Genomic DNA, 16,260 nt, shown 5'->3' with positions numbered 1-16,260 from the left:
GTCACTGCCCGTGTAATCCTCCAGAACTCTCCAGGCTCTGATCCATGGCAAAAGGGACTCAGATGCAAGGGTTATGTCTGGGATCGTTCCCCGCATCCCAGGGCGCCGGAAAGTTGGCGTGTTTCCCTCGTTGACGACAACGAGTCCGGCTCTGGCAGCAAAGTCCAGAATGTACTTGCCCCGGGAATTGGTGAGGGTCATTCCCCACTCGACAGCCCTAGCATTAAAATCCCCACCCACGACGACGTGTCCTGTGGTATTGCGCACGCTCTCTTCCAGGCGGTCTATCTTCTCACGAAATTCACGGATGGCCTCGTTGGGAGTGAGGTAGACACTAAAGTAAGTGACATCCCGGCACCGAACCCAAACGAAACCTCGGCCCTTCGCGTGACCCCGTACTTGTACTTTCGCTGCATTACGCGCCCAGAATGCAGCAGTACCAAGACTATCAGGGAACCAAAAAGATGGGTCCCTATCACGGTACTGGTACTGTTCGCTGACTAAGAGCGCGTCGACATCGTGTTCTAGGGCAAGCTGACATAGAAGTGCGTCAGCCGACCTGGATCGCTCAAGATTGCACTGAAGGATTCTTATCTTCGTGAAAGGACTTTCGCTTGCTGTAGTGCAGATTTGAATACACTACACTGTCCAGACCCAGCTATATGCTTCAAGTGTTTGTCAGCGAGCCCATTTTCTTTGCAAAGGAAACAGGACTCGACTTGGCAGTCCTTACGGACGTGACCGACCTCCCCGCACCGAAGGCAGTTCTTGCTTCGGTCGGGTCCCTTGCAGTTTCGGGAGGAATGGCCGAAACAGAGGCATTTAAAACACCTCTTCACTTCCACTCTCCGTCTGAGCCTGCAGTTGACCCAGCCGACTCTCAGATGCTGGAGTCCCAGCACTTTCGTGGCATGTGCGTCTGCCATTTCGGCGACCGCCATCCGCTGCTGACTCCTGTTCGGTTTTGTGAGCCACACCTTAAATAAAGCCGTTTGCCCGCCAAGCTCGGGGACAGCTTTCTTCAGGGCCTCAACAACATCAACCTCCGTCGACACACAATCAATGTCTCGAACCTCGACTGATGTCTTTGGTTCAAGAGCACGGACGGTGCCCTGGCCTTCAACAGCTGCCTTCAGTTCGGCAGTAAAGGCTGCTTTGTCTTTCGACTTACCCAGTTCAAGGAGAACGTCCCCGTCCCGGGTTCGTCTAATCGACCGTACAACCGTATCGGTCTGCTCTGGCTTAGCCTTGGCCTTAATTGCACCCAAGACCTCGGCGAAAGATCTCCCCCCTGAGGGCTTGACCAGGATTGCCTCCGTCCTGGGCTTTTTTGGCCGGGACTTTTTCGGAGCAGAGACCGAGCCGGGCCCAGTTTGGGCCACGCCGGTCGGCTGTGCCTTCACTGCCACATTCTTTATAGAGGCGACCTCCGCCCGCCTCAACTGCCTCTTCTCCTTTCGGGAACGACGTTTTTCCCACGCAGCCCCAGGTGTCTCTACGACTGACCCCTTTCGGGAACTTCCCTGAAGGGGGGTCGTAGGTAGCTGTGGTTGTTGGCTCTTTGCAGGAGCTGCAGCTATGTCCGAAAAGGATCTGGGCACAGCAGACAATAGATCAGTCTGAGTTGCCTTGGCCTTTACCGTGGTCCTTTTGGTTTGGACGCCTTCTTCTCTTTTTTGAGGACTGTCCGATGTGGAAGGCCTTTTACGTTTCTTAGAAGGCAGTGTTCTTTCGTCAGACAGAGACACAACCTTCTCGGCAATCTTCTCCATGGCTGCCTTACTCACCACCCGGCAGGCAAAAACGAAGCCAAGGTCATCCTCCAGTTTGGCCATGCCGTTTTTGACCTCTTGATTTACGGCTTTCTGGGTCCGGAAGGTGTCCAGCATAGCCTTGATCGTAGCTTCCATGTCTTGGAGCCGGGTTTCAATGTCACTCTCTGCGTCAAGATATTCCTGACGCAGAAGCACCATCTCAGAGCCTTCCGACCTCAGCGGTGCTTTGAATGGCTCCTCCGGCATCCCTACAGCAGAACTGGCAGAGTGGGGGAGAGTTGCTGGCAACACCAGCTCGACACCTACATCTCCGACGCTACAGGACCGTACTAACACCGGTTATTTTGGGGTTATTTCGGGCAATTTTACCGGGGACCGGGCCCAAAGGAGGCCCAAGAAGGGGAAGAGAGGCCCAGCCTTATATTTTTTACCGGGGCCTGCCAAAGCTGGCTACAGTCACGGCTACCTTTAACTCCGGTTGGCCGTGGTAAAGCCCTGGCTATAAGAAACAGTTACTACACACTATCCATGGATCAAAGCTCAAATCGTACCTATTTAAATGCGTATTTAAATGGAGATCTCTTATGTATAATCCACGGCCAACTTAAAGCCGCCAACTAAGCCGTGGCCTGGAGTTAAAGGTGGCCGTGATATAATCTGACGAATGAGCTGTGTCAAGGCCACCTTTAAAGGTGGCTGTTTGGCAAAATCTAAAGTTTAACTAAGGGGAAAATTAAACAAACCAAATAATAAATTTGAAATAAATAATAAATAAAAATAAAATGTTATAGCTGACTCATATCTCATATTCAATATTCTAAATAATGTAATAAAAAACAACCCTCTAATTGTGGTGCCTGCCCTTATACAGGAGACCTTGCCGTCAGACCGTCACCGCCCTTTTTTTCGTCTGTCTAGAAACGGGACAGCAGAATTTGAAATCGGAACAACGCTTCCCCCACTACTGCGCTTTGCCAAACGCTTCCGAATCTTACCGAGCAGTGCCGAACTTAAACGTCAAATTCAATGCTGTCTGTCGCGTGGTCGCGTGGTGTACTTAATCGTTTTGGCTTGTCTTGTCAACAATGAATGTATGCCAGTGCCCAGTTTTGTGATAAGAGTTTTGTTAATCGGTGGGTTTTGTCTCGACACCTTCGTGAAATACACGAATTCATTGAGGGGGACAAGTATATGTAAAAAATAAGTACTCATACTGTGAGTACTTATTTTGGCTACCTACGATACAAAACCAATGTTAGATTTTAAGGTAGAATAAAAGAACGTGTTAAATGGTTTGCACTGTAAACAAAAAAACTATCACAACAGTTACAAACCGAAAAATAGAAACAAATAGGAAAATTGAAATAAATATGAAGAATAGGGTAATTTTTTAACATATTTTATCGAAATTATAATCAGGTAAATGGAAATTCACTAAGTCTATAAATCTGCTGCGGCAGGGGGATTATATTGCTGTTTACACAAAAATAAAAATAAACCTCATAAAACTCAGGATAATGGCTTGGCAATGATTATAGAATCTTAATTATTACCTATATCCATGAATGATTTCTTTTACAACGAATTATTGCCTGTAAAATATTATTACAGCATTTCACAAATATTAGAACAGACTCAGTATAATAGATCATAAACATAAACAAATGGTGTAACTGATGAAATTATATTAACATATGGTTTGACAGCTCCATTTAAGTAATGTTAAATAATGTTTACATTCGGGCTAGTGACATCATTATTTCAAATTTGTAATCCTTACCCTCTCTGTTTTAATATTCGTGCAGTATTTAATATGTTTGAACCAGCTGTGTGGAGTGGAATTGTGAAATCAAAACTCATTTGACAGTTAATTAGTTCTGCTTGTTTGTATTTTTAAACTTTGTAGGTTTGTTCTTTGTTACCATGGATACCATCAATCAATATTTACTTTTAAATCTCTCACCTCAAATTTTTGAAAGCCCACTGGGCAGAGCCCTAGGACAATATCGAAGCGGGAATAGTTCTATATGTATCCTCGGAACTGAAGCTTCATGTGTGTGCAATTTGAGCCCAGTCGGTTCAGTAGTTTTTGCGTTATTGAGTAGCAGACAGACACACAAACACACACCATCTCATTTTTATATATTAGTATAGATAATACATTTTAATAATTTTTCCCCCAATTTTAATTTAATTTATATAAATGTCATCATATTTACTTATCGTTTAATTTAAAACAGATTGTAAGCAAAACTTTGCAAAAAAAATATATTTAATAATTTGTAATCATTAGGTAATTAGTTGCTGAGATGCCCACATGAGTTCTCTGTACTTCAGTGTGTGTTTGGTTATTTCAGAGGCCATGCTAACATGCACAGAAATTTTTTTTCAAATGCTTAGCCGATTTGTATTGATTCTTCACATTTCCTTAAGAATCTGACAAGGACTTAAATACCTGTTTATTGTTTCCTATTAAAACTGAACGTTAAAAATTACGTTTTCAATATTTCATTAGTATTAGGAAGGACTGATTTGTCTATTCCCGCCACCCATTTACCCATATACTTAAAATTACCTAATATATGAGGGTGCCAACAACTGTGTCTAAAATATGTAGTGATTTAGTTATTGGCACTACCTTGGCACTGCCAATAACTGTGGTAACTGGCGTGCCAATTACTGTGGTAAGTACACTAATGCCGATTGGCACTGGTAATTATTGTGGTTATTGGCATGCCAATGACTGTAGTCACTGGTAACAGGTGACACTGTCAGTAACAGCATTTACTGTCATGGAAGTCTCTAAGTTATCGTAACATGGTTACACGAGTATATGCTATTAAAAAAATTTATTTAGGCCAATATACTTAATTTATATATATAAAGATACAAAGCTTCACATAACTAATTTTTACCATATTAAAAAAAGGGTCAACCAAAAACCGATCCATCATATTATGTTTACAACCATTAAAATTCCGTCAAAAAGCCCCAATCAGGATCAAATACGTAACAAAGAGAATAAAAAAATATGCCTACAAAAGGTAAAATGTGAACGTTGTAATGAAATATTTCACAGGAAATATTTTGATGGCATTGATTACGACGAACCAATACCAATTAATATGTATAAAGACAGTATTAAATTCGGTAAAGGTGTTGCCAAAGAACTAAAACTAGGCCTACCATGAACAATTTTAAGGATTTTAATTTTACTTACTGTATAATTTTAATTTTTACTTCTATATACTATAATATGATTAGGCATACATCACGTAAGACAACAAAGACCACCTTAGGACGCTTAAAATGTAATATTTGTAGACTTTTTTATGGGTGCCAATAACTGTGCCAAGATGTGACAATAGCTATGGCTGATGGTGCCAATAACTATGGTTTTTGTATTTTTTTACATTTTCATTTTTTAATAAACTTAAGTAATGATATATATATTTTCTTTATAGATCCCAGTATTCTCAGTACATTCTGCTACATGATTAAAAAACGTAGATATTAAAAACGGTATTGCAAAGGAGCTGTGGTAGATTTCTCCGAAGCTTACCGTTAAGGTGCCAATAACTGTAGCATTTACCCTATCAACCATCAATTATAAATTAAATGAAATTGTAACAGCTGACACATTCTTATTTTCTAAGTTAAAGTTCTTGTTCTTCACATTTTTTTACTTGCCTTGAATTTTCATAATTTGAGTATTTACTTGAACAGAAGTGAATAAGCATGAGTATTTACTTGTACTTCTAAAAAGCCTTTCCAAGGAAGTATATACCCTCATAAACCTATAAATTTGGTGTGAATAACCACCAGCAAATACTTGCCTAAAGAGTAAATACTTGTTTTTCAACTAGTTATCAATAACCCATGCTTGTTTAAATTTACTTGTTGATAAATGCATGTAACACATTCAGTATAGTGTAATACACTTATTTAAATTATGTGTGACTCTAGTAATTTCCGCAAAATAATGCTTGGGTAATTGAAGATGGAATCTTTGTGGTATTCCTTCGTTATGTTCAAGCTATTTGTTAATGAAAATCCATCCGCAAGTCTCAATAATGCAAAACCTTCACATTTTACATGTTTAAATGAAGGCCTTAGACCTTCAACAATATATATATTTATCTATATTTATTTATTTAATATATATATATATATATATACTTGTACTGTATAATGTTTACTTTAAAATGGAGTACATACTTGCAAGTATACCCTCATCTTCGATAGATCAGTGAGTATACCATCTCATTTAGGAAGTATTTACTTGCAAGTAAAGAGTCGCTTTTATTCACAAGAGATTACTTGAACGACGAATACTCGCAAGTATTTACTCACAAGTGCTGTACTTGTATTCACTCGGCCCAGTGGTATGCTAGTGAAATCTTTTACTGAAATAAAAGTTTTTGAACTTGAACACACACACTGACATCCCAGATATTTTCACAGAGTTACTGGTACCTACAAACATAAACGTAGACCCATGCTGAGTAACTTGTGACACTGACAAACAAACAAAATAAACAAGTAGGCCTATAGAAAATTCACAATAAGATATTTCTCATTTAAAATAGCCAATTTTTTGTGTTCATTTTGTTGTTACAGTTTCCAAGATGAAGAAAATATGTTGTAAATAAATGTAAATATTATTTGTGTGTGTGAGTGTGTATCAATATATGTGTTAAATTGTTACATTTTAAGAAAAATTTATTTTGAAGACCAGAGGCCCATTTCATAATAAATTAGAAACTAATATTATTAGTAAATCAGCTGATCGCTCAATGCAAATCTTATGGAAATTACAAGTTACAAGTTGTAACTTGTAACTTGTAGTTTATTATGAAATGGGCCCCAGGAATTTTAACACGAGGTATGTTACTAGTTTTAAAATGTTCACAGCTGAAAATAGGCCTACCTGTAAGCTATAATTTAGAACGACATGGAATTAAATTTTTTCTTTCTATACTTTTGTTATTTAAACAGTGTAAACAACAATTAATAAGAGTCAGGATTTTTATGTAATTCATCTTTATTTGGACTTATATAGTTTTTTGTAATTTTTTATAATTATTCTAGAAATAATTTTCAATTAACATATTTTGACTTATATTTAACATTAAACGGCTACTGTACTTTGTTCCCGCGTAATTTAAAACAGGCTCGGTGATGACAGAAACCCGCGATCAGATGTTCAGTTCGGATTCGGGACAATTCCGCTGTCCCGTTTCTAGACAGACGAAGGTGGGCGGTGACGGTCTGACGGCAAGGTCTCGTCCCTTATACGGTGTACGGTTAAAGCACTGAGCTATAATTCTAACTGGAGGTAGCACTGAATGTCAACGATGCCTGTCGCCAGCCGCCATGTTTGCGTGAGGTGTGAGTTATAAAGAAGCCATGTTATTGGATGAAAAAACTCACTGCTATGCAAACCTAGTTATAGAAGCCATGTTATTGGATGAAAAAACCTGCTGCTATACCAACCTAACAAAATCAGCGACACGCTTTTGACAGACTTCTGCCATGGCAGTGCTACCTCCAGTTATAATTTTAGCTCAGAGGGTTAAAGCCGCGCTTACATAATCAAGATTCAAGATTTATTTCGGCTATATGGTTGATAGGTGTGCGTCTTTTGGTTTTCTCAAAAGTTTAGATCATTCTTTTCTTGTATTTCTTCTTTTTTTATATATTTTGCTCAGTTTATTTTCGGCTGCACTTTACTTGACGTCCTACACTCATTCGAATGAAAATATCGATCGATATATCGATTAATCGATTGCTTCATTCGATATATCGTTTGGTTAGTTAGGTAAGGTTAACCTAACCTAACTAACCAAACGATATATCGAATGAAACAATCGAACTAAAATATTGAATCGAAAAAAACAATCGAATGAGTGTAGGACGTCAATGTTTCTTTGGTTTTTATTCAATGTGCACCAGCCGTAGTATGAATGCTGCCGGGCTGTCGCTGACTTAAAAAAATCAATCAGATGTTTGCAGTTAGTTGCAGTTCTTGTCTTCTTGATACAGGCAGAAACAGTAGTTTATCTTCTTCTTCCTTCTTGCATAACAAACATAACCCTATATTCGTTATCATTATCTGCTGAGTTCTTAACAATCTGAATCTAATAGACTAATAGAGTAAAGTACTGTACGATAATATTCATTCTCTAAGTTGTTTACAATTAGATTGGAATACCTCAAGTGATGAGAAATTAAGGAAATATACCGTCAGCTTGAAGTCCAAGGTAAGGAGACTAAATTACAGAAATCAGTAACTTAGGCTACGGTAGCCTGATTAGTTTTTATTGACACAACAAAATGTGAATAATTTAGTGAAACATTGGTCAAAGCCATGGGTCTAACTTGTGTCTTCATTTACTCACCTAAGTTTGGCCCATTCGTTAGAGAACCAACCAATGTGCAAGAGAATGCTAAGTTCCTCATAAATGCTATGTTATTAACAGTCAATTGGCCAAACATGATTCTTGGGTTCTATAATATATGTCATTACTTTTAGACTGACTGTCAAACTAAATTTCTTAAAGTTTCTACAATCTCCAGTTTCTTACCAACCATCCAAGTTAAGCAAGCTGATGTGTAGGCCTACTTGTTGAAGGCCTGCCGTTAGCATTGTTATAACTCAATAGCTCGTTTATTCAACCAAAGTAACAAATACAGATTTGCATTAGTCATGTCAAACAAAATTTTATCTTTAGGCCTATCAAACTAAGTAGATTTAACTTATGAGTGACAAGCGGCTTCATACTTAATTTAAACCCATCAGCGACACATTCACAGACACTGTAGCAACTCTAGGTCAAGAGTAATGTTTTTACTTGCCTTTTGGAGCGGACCAAGTCCGGCTCCAGCTGAAGGGAGGGAGGAAGTAGATTGAAAAGTGTAATGCCGTTGTAATGGAAGTGTCTCTTATAGAACACGTTGACGCTGAGTGAGATGGTAGGCCTGATTTAATATGTGAATCGGTACTTAGTGTAGGCCTATAAGTTATGAATCAGTAGGTGAAGATTGATATTGGTGTGGGTTCTTTTAGCGAATTTCCCCTCTAGGGAATAAGCTATTACCGTAGTACTCATGGTACCGGTAGGACCTGGACCCGGGACTGATTTACTTTTTTGTTTTGAGGTCCCTAGAGACCAAAAACACCATCCGTTCAAATTCTTATAACTTATAGGCCTATATTTAACTTAAATAAAACTTGGCAAATTTGTTTATTTTATAGGCCTACTACCTAATTTATTAACCTTCCATCGGGCGCATCACGGAAGTTACCTGTGGGTCAATACATTTTTCTTTATAAAAACCATAGTATAGTTTGCGTTCGGCAGGGGTGTTGCCTGCCATACCTCACACACCTCTTTCGCGGAATCGGTTTCGGCTACTCTTACCTTTACTAGCTGAGTGGTTCACGTCACTACCGTACTTGAAGTAGCTTCCTTGAGCGCCCTATGATGTAACGGTTTTCCCGGAGCCTAGTTCCTTGTGCGCCCTTGTGTTTGACCTTATTTTGCGATACAGTAGAGTCCTGCAAACTCGGCGTAATGTGGACTGTAAGGGTGCCGAGTTTGTGAAATGCTGGGTTATCGGGAACTAGGGTTAAGAACAAGAACAATACAATTTTTAATCTTATTAACTACTTCTTTAATTTATATTAATATTACAAGTTAGTATTAAGTCATCAGATATAGTAAAACAAATAATTTGTACGAGCTGAGAATGATTTGACTTGAGCTGGCTTGAGTTCATGTTTAACTCAGACTCAAAAAATCACCAATTTTCTGAGCCAGGTGATGGCCGAGTTATCCAGACTGCCGGGTTATCGAGTGCCGAGTTTGCGGGACTCTACTGTATTATAAAATGGATGAAGAAGAACAAACTGCGCGATTGTTAGCTGTAGGCCTAGTTGAAAGGGAGGACAGGAAACAACATTAAGTGGAAAGACCAGTCGTTGCGTTTGTTCGGGAACTTATTTTTTCAGGAAAAAGATCTTTGACAAAATGAGGACGGTATTCCTTCTAACAAATGATTTTTTTTTTTTCGTTAGACCACTGTTCAAAAGTTATAAAAAATTATGTTATTTTCCCATTACAAAAATCATAAAATAAGAGAAAATCGTATTTTTGAAAGAAGCCGTTTTTGATTAAAATTAGTTTGTGATTGGATAATTCTTAACAATAGGCCCTATAGTGCACCCCCCAATTCCTGTAAAGATTATGGTTCAAAACTTAAATGCAATTTTTGTGATTTTACCTATTAAATATCACCCATGATAACAGGTTGTTGACAAGCTTGAAGCTAATGGGAGAAAGTATATGTGTCAGATTGCTTATACCGTTTATTATTGTTTATTATAACATTTTCTTGATTATATTATAACTGTCCCTGCTGATCACACAATATTTTAATTTTATAATATAGGAGTAGTTAAATTTAGCCTATAAAATAAGTTAATATTTTTTTAATATAAGTTAAACAACAGAAATGTAAAACATTGATGATGAATTTTTATAACCTCAAATTATGTGGTCTTATTTTGTAAAGATTAGAAGGTATATCCACAGTATCATGAAAATAGTTTTTCATCACAACGGAGGGAAAGTGTCTTTTTGGTAGGCCTACCGTACTACTTATTGTATTTCTAAGCTCGGATGTGCCTTTTCTCTCTTTCTGCGCCTCGCTTATACATTGGCGGTCCCAGGGTCTAGGCCCCCCCCCTCCCGGAAAAAATGTGGAATTTAAAGCCGAAAAACATATTTTTATACTTGAAGAGCTCTAAAATATACTAATAGTATTTATGTTAGCTAATAAAATATAAAATACTTCAGGGGGGATGAAATATATCCCTTCCATCCCCCCTGGGACCGCCACTGCGCTTTATGACACTAAAATTGCGTACCGGCACCAAAAAGAGCCACGCTCTTAGTGCTGAAATATACTCTTGAGAAATAACTATTCAAGTAAGCCAATTTTATAATTTTAGCCATGTTAAAATGCTTAATTTAATAGTTTTCCATGTTTACAACTATGATACAAAGTTAGTCTGTAAAACATTAAGTAGAAGATACGAATAATTAAAAGTTATCTGGATTTGTTTATTCACATGATAACAGCATTAACAGTTGCGCTGTGTTGCAGATAAGACCAATGAGCTGTAACGTCTCAGTGTGATGTTTAATTTTGTTGTGAGAAGTTTGCCAAACGTCGTCTCACAGAACATTATCTCCACTGTATTCCGTGTCGGGTATGTTTCAACATTTACTTTAATATTTTAGGTTTTGTGTTATTGACTCGACTCTTTAATCTCTAGTTTTACCATAGTTATGTTTCATTACATACTAACCTAAACTTACCCTATTTTAGTAAATGAATTTATCATGGATCTACAATTATGTATGGGGTACTAACTTATTGGTTGTGTTGAGAAGTTAACTTATGCAGCCCAGTCCAAAATTATGCTAGTTAGTACTAATGTTACTTGTAGCCTACTCAAAAATATTACCATTCCCGCAGTAGTAAATCATTTTAACATTCATTGCCAAACCCTGTCCTACTCACTAACGTTACGTACAAATTAATTTCTGTTACTTAATTTGTTAATGTTAGATTTAGTTATGTTTGCCTATGTTGTTTTATCTTACCTCACAAAAAGTTACATGACTGGTGGGCAGAACTTTCATCCTGATCTGATATTCCTAATTGCTTCAAGGGACTAATACAAACAAATGTCAGTAAAAACTAAGACTTTGTTGTCAGTAAACATCTCTGTTTTTTTTATTCTAATCCAATTGTGTTTTTAGGAAAAACATTTTTAACTTCATCAAACCAACATTAGGAAATTGAATTGAAAATGATAACTTACCTACTTGTTACATACTTGAGAGTATTTTTAAACAAAGATGGTTAGGCCTAGTTAAGAGTAGAAATTCAGTAAATATTCTGGACAGTGTTAATGAATCAATTAAATGCTTTGATGATTTAATACTACTCAATAGGCTTTCAATAAAATACTTGAGTCTTATCAACCAGTCTCTAATCAGATGTTAGACTGAGCGATTAATCAGACACTTGTCTCAAACCGAGGAAACCATTTCATTACATTTTTTACTGGGTTAAATTGTTTAGTTTCTAAACAATTGTTATTTTTAATGTGAAGTAACTCGAGTTCTTCAATGTTGGTTGCACTGGTGACATGTGTTTTGTGTTACAGTGCCTGGGCCGCTGTCAAGCAACGAGGGGAAAAGTTCCATTCTATCCCTAGGTTGGTAATACTGCCCGGGATGGACGTCAAGATCATACCTGCGTTGCAAGACAACTACATGTACCTAGTGAGTGAGATCTACTTTAATGCTTTTCATTGAAATGGCGACCGTACAAAAGTAGGTATTTTAAGCCAAATGAATGGAGATGAGTGTAGTGGCGTGATCTTGTAGTCTTGTTAGTGACTAAGGCCGACATATTCCTTAGACACAGCTGTTAATTAATAGCTCATACAGCCAATGGCAACTAAGGGATCTAAAGTTTTTATAGGGAAATCGGAACCACATTTTTGCCTTGTAATTAACGAATTGGTCTAATTATCAGTCTGCGGATAGTCTTAGTACTCACTAGTGTGGATGTTAATCAACACCAGGGAGTATCGCATCCACAGTGCATGCCTATAAATATCCACAATTTGTGACCTCCTAGTAGCTGGATTACAGGACGACGCCACCCGTCCTACACAGGATTTAATTTAATTATTTAACAGGAAAATTACTTACTCTCAAAAAACAGAAAGAAGATGAAAGTTTTTCATACTGGTTTTTTGGAGTTGGCCAAATTACCACTGGCGCTTCCCTGCCTCGTGGAAAATTATTGTTGACCCTGTGTAAATTTCTCATTAAATTAATTCAAGTATCCTACTTGTAATAAAAAAGGGTAACATATTTTTTCAAACTAAAAGTGTGATTATTAGGATATTATAGGCCTATATAAGATTCAGAAAGTTTATGTTTTTTTCTCTTAAATGTAAACCTACATAATCTTGATTGTGGGTGTGAAATGATTTTCAAATTGTTTTTATGGAATGAAAGAAATAACCAAATACAATTTAAATTACTTGCCTTTTAATTTATTTAATAATGTGATGCATATAAGTTTGTTTTTACATCTAGACACCTAGGCTATGCAAATAGATGGAGATCATTCCAAAAGTAATCATCAAAAGTAAAATATAATTTTTACATTTCTGATGTTCTGAATAATTACATTTTTATCATCATATTGTATAAAATATGAGTAAAAGATTTTGAAACACTTTGATTCTATCTAAGTGAGTGTTGTAAAGATGCGCAGAGTACATAAGGCCTACATTGATGAAGCTGACTAACATGTGAAATACAAACAAACAGCTGATGTGTTTATATTGCCAATCAACTCCCAATCAACCCAAGCTCAATGTTGACTCGACAAATCAACTCGTATTGGCCCGCTCTAGCAGTTGATATACAGGAACGGGTACCAAGTCTCCAAAGCTGAATTGTGCAAATTTCTATTACAAGTTTATCTATTCAATATCTTAAATATTAAATAATATGTGCACTAATATTAAAAATTGGCAGAAGGGAATGGTAATTAGATGGGTTCATTATGGATTATTGCTTGAAAAAGGAGATATACAGAGAGGAAATATGTAAAATTAGGTTTCTAAATTTTTGGCCCAAAAGATGTTAGCCTACATCAATAACTTTTTCAACTATAATAATGTTAATGTTTAAAAGTTTAAGTAACACCTACATTAAAACATGTTTTTAAAGATATTATTTTTTAAAGCAAAATTTGTTTAATTTGTCAAAAAATGTTATTCTTTAACATCATATGAATATAATAGTTTCCAATGCGATCTAAAAAGAAACCAAGTTTAAAAGGTATTTATTTTATGCAAGACCTAGATCCCAACATAATAATTTGAATAAATAAAAACAAACTTTAAAAATAAAAAAGAAAGTAAAATCAAAAATTTTAGTTGAAAACTTTTTACAACACGAGAACTCGATTAATTTTGGGTTTAACATGTCAATGCTATATTTTCAGACAGTCAAAGGTTTATACCTTTTGTTTGTCATTTGGTTTGTACAAAGTTGATGAGTTCACTAACTGGGATATTCTAAAGTAGGCCTACTGTTTTCTTAGACAGATTGTTAAAAAAATAGAAAAAGTAATTCATCATGTATCAATTCTTTCCAACTCACGTCTTCCCATTGCAGGAACCATTCATCATAGGTACCATTATTTACACACCAGTAGTAAAAAATCTAATATTTTTTGGATATCAGGATTACCAGAGTTTAATCTGGCTTAAGAATAACAAAACTAAAACTTTCCGCTATTCACTGTCTTCAGGTCTGAAAATAACTTTCTCATCAACTCACCTAAGTTTTTGAAAATGCTGTCAGTGAGTGTGAAATATTCTAATGTTTTGTATTTCTTGTGACAGATGGGACTCTTTCCCATTCTGGTAAGCCTACTAACCTGAAAATAATCCTATAAACATAGGTCTTTTGCTCTATGTGCAATACCATAACATATTATTTCATACCATCATTGTCTTTTGAATCTCTAAGTTGTACTGTAATCACTATTCCAACTTTTCCACATCAGATAGTGGACAATGAGACAAAAGAAGCGGCCGTGGTGGACCCAGTAGAACCAGAACACGTACTGGCAGAACTGAAGGGGAAAGATATCAAGTTGACTAAGATCCTCACCACACACCATCACTGGTAAGCTGCTTTGTCGGTGATCATGAAACATGAAACTTATATGATTTCCTATATAAATGTGTCAAAGTTTGTATATTACTTAGGTAAGGTCCGATTTAACATATCAGGTCAGATCAACTTGTGAACATCTTTTGAGGAAAAGGTGAAATGAAGAACATCTTTTGCTATCTCAGCCAAACCGAAATGCTGGAGTCTCGGCCAAAAAAATGTTCTATTGTTACAGCAAAATCGTGGACGCCTTCTGCGGTCAAGGCAAAACTAAGAACAATTCTGTGGTCCCTGCAAATTTGTGGTCACCTACTGCCGTAATTTGTGTTTCAAAATGACATTTGAAAGGTGTGATGATGTGGAGTAGTATGAGTGTAAATGAAGATACCTGGGCCCTATATATCTTCCTCTAACCACTGCCAAATCACGCACATTTCCTGTCGTAACCCAACTCTATTGCAAGAATTAATCTAACTCGTCAAAGTGCACAATATTACCTTAGCTGCCTATCACAGCCAGCTTTTATGTTCACAATGTATCTAATTATAATATAATGAACAGAGAAATATATATATATGGACTTATTCTAATTCGTGAAAAAGGTTACTAGACTTAGCAAATGTGAATTCTAATTTACGATATTAATTGCCAGACCACGACCCTTCGAGAACCTAATAAACTACATGATTGAATTACTTTTTGCCCCAACCTACACCCTTTCCCCAACCCCTACTTCTATTAGCTAGACATCTTAGGCTACAGTCTACTTATCCGATCAGATGTACAGCTCCAGGCGCTCGACACTACACTGTACTCCTCTTGGTTCGCTGCGCGTGCCTACCCGGGTGACTGCGCGCGCATCGTAGTCATGTGACTTGCGCTATTGTAGCGATCCGCTACATCCTCCCCCCGGTGGGGTTGTTTTTTTTTCTTTTCCTAGTTTTGGGGTGATTTTGGGGTTTGGGAAAGATGAAGGACGAAGAATTTTTTTTTTTTTTTTTTTTTTTTAATTTTTATTGTGCTCGCCGTGAGATTGTGTCGTTGTGACATCGATGTCGGTGTGGAAATGTTCCAACAGTTTTCTGCACTCCTTTTGGTTTGACTCATTTGAGGTTATAATGTGTGTCGGTCTTGCTTATAAACTATTAACTATTTTTTTTTTTTTTTTTTTTATAAACTAAAGGTAACTATGGTTTTGAATGAATTTCTTATCACTATGTTTGGTGGGATTGCTTAATCTAAACCTGCTCTAAGAAATGTGGGCGGGCGTATATCAGTGATAGATTTAATTAAGTTGGGTTGAGAAGATCTGTTGGCTGATGAAGTTGGATATATGATTGATGATGAATTTGGGAATGTTGTTGAAATACTGAAGGTTGATGAAATTAGATGGATGTATTGAAGTCTGGTTGTTGCTGGTAATTGCTGGTGTGTATTGCCTATGTTGAGGTGTAAATTGCCTATTTTGAGATGTGAATTGCCTGTTTTGAGGTGTGAATTGCCTATTTTGAGGTGCGAATTGCCTGTTTTGAGGTGTAAATTGCCTATTATTTTCTGCTCTGGTTTCCCATCGGCGTGATTGCGAGTTGCTACCCTCCTCTAACTGTCTCACAACTTCTAATTTTGGGATAAGAGCTATTAAATCATCCAGTTTGGTCGGCGGCGGGAATCCTGCAAGACGTGCCCTATTTGTCGCGTTT

The 16,260-nt window shown here is 37.2% G+C and overlaps 1 protein-coding gene across 1 annotated transcript in view; it reads left to right on the top strand.

The window, feature by feature from the left end:
* The first annotated feature begins 7,912 nt into the window (after window positions 1–7,912).
* Window positions 7,913–16,260, top strand: part of LOC128999473 (probable hydrolase PNKD) — a 9,955-nt gene continuing 1,607 nt past the window's right edge. Inside the window, exons 1-4 of the mRNA XM_054426014.1 lie at window positions 7,913–8,038; window positions 10,947–11,052; window positions 12,019–12,136; window positions 14,451–14,572. Coding sequence (XP_054281989.1) covers window positions 10,979–11,052; window positions 12,019–12,136; window positions 14,451–14,572 — 314 coding nt within the window. The 5' untranslated portion in view covers window positions 7,913–8,038; window positions 10,947–10,978. The remainder of the gene's footprint in view (window positions 8,039–10,946; window positions 11,053–12,018; window positions 12,137–14,450; window positions 14,573–16,260) is intronic.

The sequence above is a fragment of the Macrosteles quadrilineatus genome, unplaced genomic scaffold (assembly GCF_028750875.1).
Source record: "Macrosteles quadrilineatus isolate MER2022 unplaced genomic scaffold, UCM_ALF_1.0 Scaffold_8__2_contigs__length_117827958, whole genome shotgun sequence".
NCBI classification, from domain to species: Eukaryota; Metazoa; Arthropoda; class Insecta; order Hemiptera; family Cicadellidae; genus Macrosteles; species Macrosteles quadrilineatus.
Note: the sequence above shows the minus strand (reverse complement) of the source record. Positions and strands in the feature narration are given on the sequence as shown.